At 38.1% G+C, this 5,667-nt stretch overlaps 1 protein-coding gene across 1 annotated transcript; it reads left to right on the top strand.

The window, feature by feature from the left end:
• The first annotated feature begins 883 nt into the window (after window positions 1-883).
• LOC111384903 lies at window positions 884-2,048 on the top strand. Its single transcript, XM_023009245.1, has 3 exons — window positions 884-959; window positions 1,666-1,808; window positions 1,854-2,048. Exons 1-3 carry the CDS (start codon window positions 884-886, stop codon window positions 2,046-2,048), a joined length of 414 nt encoding a protein of 137 aa, XP_022865013.1.
• The last annotated feature ends 3,619 nt before the right edge of the window (window positions 2,049-5,667 follow it).

Below are 5,667 nucleotides of genomic sequence, written 5' to 3'. Positions count from 1 at the left end.
CAAAGCAAGGGAAGGAAATGTTAGTTTTCTCCAACGTCCCCTCAACTTCACACTCCTCTTTATTTAAGCTCGCTTCCAACTCCCCCTTCTCCGAAGACTCTTTTTTCATTTTCTTTTTGCAACTCCACTTCCCATTTCGAAATTCCACCCTCAACCACATTTTCACGCTCTTGTGGCTTTTCTCCTTTTTTCTCACAACTAAACACCTCACAATTTTTCTTCTTGCCCTTTCATTCCTTTCCATGATCAATGTGAGAATTAATCAAGTCGCGAATTTTTGAGAATTCACGCTTATAATCCAATGTACCACCAGCATGCTTCCCAATTGATGTTCTACCCTCCAGTGGATACACAACTCCATCACCAAGATTTTTACATCACCTTTCAAGCCTATCCATTCTATTTCCCATATTCTCCATTTTAACCAACATCCTCTCAAACCGTCGAGTCATCCTTTCAGACATATTGTTTGGTTCCCAATTAGGATGTGTGGAAATTGTGACTCATACTCAAAAGGATTGAACTGGAAGATTTTGAATGGAATTTTTATAAATTCAAGAAAGTGATTTTTGAATTGGAATTTGACCCGATAGAAAAAAAATTAATCACAGAATTAGTCGGTAAACTTGGGGAATTTTTTTTGGGACCCGTACAGATGAACAGCAACGTACCGATGACCAGTAAAAAAAAGGAAAAAATTTTGACCTTTTTTTTTTCAAAACACAAATGCAATTAAACTACCAAAGATTTTAGATCTAAGACTCAAAACTAATGACAGACACGAAGAACACCAAACTAACATGGAAAACAAAAGCAAAACACAACAAAAACAACGAAAAAGGATATAACCTTGATTTTGGAGTCTGTGCTCTGATACCAAATGATGCGAATCCGGTTAGCACAGTCGCTATTGAACCCACAAGATATTGACACTGGATCCCAAGAAAGCCAGGAACAAGGTTTTGGACTCAACCCACAATACTAGAACCAAGAAACCCAACAAGAACGGCGCTATGAAGGACCTCTTGATTACGCAACACGATGAATTTTACCTGAAATTGTGGATTTGACTCAATAATCACAAACCAAACAATCAATACAATCACATGGACATGCCAACCTTTTCATTACAAATAATTAATTGAAAGCACAGCCATTGTTTTGAACGCCACAAGAACAATTAATTCTTGATAAGTTCGATGGTCAAGAAGAACAAGATAATTTGAAGCAAAAGCGTCTTGAGAGAATTCTCCATTAATTCATCATAAAAAGTCCTGTTTACAATAATGAGAAAATAACCCCTAAACTATTTATACTAAATAACCTAGAATAATATTAAAAGGAAATAAATTCTAGAAAACCTAGAAATCAAGTAAAACAAGAAAATAGAGTCCTAAAATATCTAAATTACAAAAAATAAGAAATTGGACCAAAATAAAATTTCTCTAAATCACATCAAATTTTGTTCCATATATTTTTCAGTCACCAATATTATGTATAAGACTTGTTCCATCACATTTTATGCCAAGGAAAAAAGAAAACCATTTTCTCCAGAACCCAAAAAATGGCTTCCAAATCCTTTATTTATGCTTCTCTTGCATTAGTACTCCTATGTGGTTGTGGATAACATTTGCTCCGCAAATAGTAATCCATCTATGCAACCAGGTTTTGAGGTCAGATCCTCGTTCCCAAGGGGCCAAAATCCTCGTGATTTGGGTCCAATAGCACTCGATATGGCCCTTGAGGGGACCAAAGAAATCCTACAAGCGGTTCAATCATTTGGCAAGGGTCCAGTAGCTGATACATGCGTATAAGTTATTCAAGATGCCATTTCTAATCTCGATGTGTGCCAGCCTCTACCTAATGCTACTGACAGATCTAAAATAACCGATTTACAAACTTATTCCTCAGCTGCTTTAACTGACGTTTCCACCTGTGATGATAGTTATGATGAAGGTGGAGGTAATGAACCTCCGCAGATCAGTCAAGCCAGTCAAAAAGCAAAAGTAATAATAGATATTCTATTAGTCATTGCAAATCGTTTGTAGGCCTAATGAATATTGTCAACATGAGCTGTATATAGCTGTATATCTAGCCTATCTATGTAAATAATTCTGACTGATTTCGCATATTAGGATAATTGACTAAGATATTGTAATTTATTAGGATCCTTCTATGTTTAGGACACTTACTATTTTTTCTCACGTAATTATCCTGTTATATATCCTCCATTGGAGAAAAATACAATTATCAGAAAATATTTTCAGAAAACACAACTTGACATGGTATCAGAGCCTGTCTAAAAAGTATATTCTGCATCCCGAACTTCTGTAGTAAGTCTAAATGGAGATTACTCCAAACGTAACTACCATACCAACCATGACTTCGGCACCGCGGGTTGTAGTTCATCAAGACAACTCTGCATTTCCGACTGGCGTCATTCTAGATGAGACTAATTATTCATTATGGTCTCAACTCATGGAAATGAGGATCGACGCTCGTAACAAAGCTGGATGCCTTATTGGCGAAGTGAAAAAACCTGCACGTGAAGACCCAAAACTGGAGACATGGAATACTGAAAATAGTAGAGTCAAGAGTTGGCTCATCGACTCCATGAGTCCATCCTTGATGCAACGATTTATTCGTCTTCCTACGGCTAAGAAGATATGGGAGGCGGTGTCTAAAACCTTCTATGACGGATCAGATGAAACGTGTATTTTTGAATTGAATAGAGGTCTTTCACTATCAAGCAAAATGGCCGCCCTCTCTCAATATACTATAATGAACTTATTGCTATTTTTCAAGAAACTGATCATAGGACTATGTCACAAGTAGAAACTGTTGAAGGACTGTTTCAACTTCATTCAGCCATGGCAAGGCTTCGAGTCCATATTTTTCTAAGTGGACTTGACCCTGAGTTTGAACAGGTTCATGGCGAAATCCTGTGAAAAGATCCCAAGCTTGATCTTGAGAGTTCATATGCCTATGTTCGAAGAGAATATCAACAGAGGCAGACAATGGGAGCATCTCACCGATATCTGAAAGTTCAGCGATGATAGCCAATCAAAATCAACATGGAATATCATCAAACTTTAGAAAGGATCAGAGTAATTCAAGTACTGGAAAATCTAGAGGGCGCGTATGTACTCATTGTGGAGAATCGGGCCATTCAAAAGAGCGATGCTATGAGATTAGGCTATCCTGATTGGTGGGATTTTAAAAAGAAGCCTCGAAAGAATATTGGAGGAAAAGCCATGATGACCTCTATAGAAGAACAGGTTCCACCTATAGCAAATGTTGTTCACCCAGGTACACTTGGTAAAGCTTCTGTACTCTCTGCCACTTCTAAGAATGATACTTAGATTATTGATACAGGTGCATCTGATCATATGACTATGGATTCTGGTCAGTTAAACACTCTTAACCATCCTTCTAAGTCAATTATTTCCACAGCTAATGGTAGTACTTCTCCTATTACTGGAGAGGGAACTATCATTTTGTCAGACACTCTCACCTTAGATACCGTTCTTGTTGTCCCATCCCTTGAATATAATCTTCTCTCTATTAGCCAAATAACATCTGCCCTTTCATGTACTGTAACCTTTTGGCCTTTTTATTGTGTTTTTCAGGACATTCTAACTCGGAAGATTCTTGGTTATGGTGTTAGACGGGGCAAACTTTATCATTTGCAGTTGACAAAATGAAAGGGGTCAGAGATCGGTCAGGCGAATCAAACAAGTAGTGAGAATAAAGCTCGAGCAACCATTTGGTTATGGCACCGAAGGCTAGGGCATCTATCTTTTGGTTATCTTAGAAAGTTACAACGACATTTGTTTTCTGGATTAAGTGATTTAACTTTTCACTGTGAAACTTGTCAACTGGTCAAGAGCCATCGAATATCCTATTTACCAAGTTTTAATAAAGCTTCTGAACCGTTTGTGGTCATTCACCTAGATGTTTGGGGTCCTGCAAAGATTCCTTCACTCTCTAATGCACGTTATTTTGTTACATTTATTGATGAATGTACTAGAATGACATGGATATCTCTTCTACGAAACAAAAATGATGTAAGTACAGCTTTTCAAGAATTTCACAAAATGGTGGCAACTCAATACCAAACACAGATTCGCACACTGCAATCTGACAATGGTACAGAATTTGTAGATCATATTTTAGGTGATTTTTTGGATCACCATGGAATTCGCCACCAAACTTCTTGTACCTACACCCCGGAGCAAAATGGACTAGCAGAGCGAAAAAATAGACAAATTTTGGAGATAGTTCGAGCCTCTCTTTTTGAAATGAATATGCCAAAGTTTTATTGGGGTGAGGCAGTAAAGTCAGCGGCCTATTTGATTAATCGAACACCATCCAGTGTGATAGAGTTCCAAACTCCTCTACAAAAGATGCAATCGATACTTTCCGTTCCTCATCTCCCAAATCTTGAACCACGAGTATTTGGATGTACGGTGTATGTTCATATACCTAAAGTTCTGCGAAGTAAACTTGATCCATGTGCGAAACGATGTGTCTTTGTAGGTTACTCAGACTCTCAGAAAGGGTACCGATGTTATGATCCTCAAACTAGGAAGATACATGTGACTTTGGACGCTTCATTTCATGAATTGGAACCATACTATGCAAGAGAAGTTTTTGGGCCATTTCGTCAGGGGGAGAGTCATGACAATGGTGGACATGGATTATTCAAAGTTGAGGAAAATAGAATCTTTTTTGAAACAGTACAGGAACCGAATGTTGCAACACCCACGGGTCGAGATCATAATGCTGACCCAACTTCGTGTAAGGACCAAATTGTTTCTGACTCAACTCCAACATTGCCCATGTCTACACCATTAACCGAAGAACCAAGCAAAAATGTCTTTCCTCAGGTAACGTCAAATGAAATTCTTGATGAACCTAATGAATTTCATACTACTACAGGAGAAGGAGCCAACAAATATCCACAAAGGTCAAATCGGGGAATCCCGAAGAAACAATATGAACCTGACCCTCAAGCCAAGACTAAATATCCAATTAGTAATCATGTTTCGCCCCATAGGTTGTCAGAATCAAATGCATTTACTGTTAATCAATTGTCCACTGTGTCTATTCCTAGTAGTGTGCAGGATGCTTTAGCAGATCTAAAGTGGACCAGGGCGATGAATGAAGAAATGGAGGCTCTTCAGAAGAATAAAACTTGGGAATTATGTCCTTTACCAAAAGGAAAGAAAATAATTGGATGTTGATGGGTGTTCACAGTGAAGCTCAAGGCAGATGGCAGTATCGATAGGTACAAAGTAAGGTTAGTTGCGAAGGGATATACACAAAAGTACGGTGTGGATTATCAAGAGACATTTGCTCTAGTTGCCAAAATCAATACCATTCACATTCTAATATCCATAGCAGCAAACCGAGATTGGCCTCTACAGCAATTTGACGTCAAGAATGCTTTCCTTAATGGAGATTTAGAGGAAGAAGTCTATATGGAATTACCACCTGGTGCTAGACGCAACTTTTCATCTAGAATTGAAGTTTGTAAATTAAAGAAGGCATTGTATGGACTCAAACAGTCACCCAGGGCATGGTTCGGACGGTTCTCCACTACAATGAAGGATTTTGGCTATAAACAAAGTAATTCGGACCATACCTTGTTTATAAAACACAAGG

This window comes from Olea europaea, unplaced genomic scaffold (genome assembly GCF_002742605.1).
Source record: "Olea europaea var. sylvestris unplaced genomic scaffold, O_europaea_v1 scaffold3042, whole genome shotgun sequence".
NCBI lineage: Eukaryota > Viridiplantae > Streptophyta > Magnoliopsida > Lamiales > Oleaceae > Olea > Olea europaea.
The sequence above is the reverse complement of the archived record's forward strand: the minus strand, read 5'-3'. Positions and strand labels throughout refer to the sequence as shown.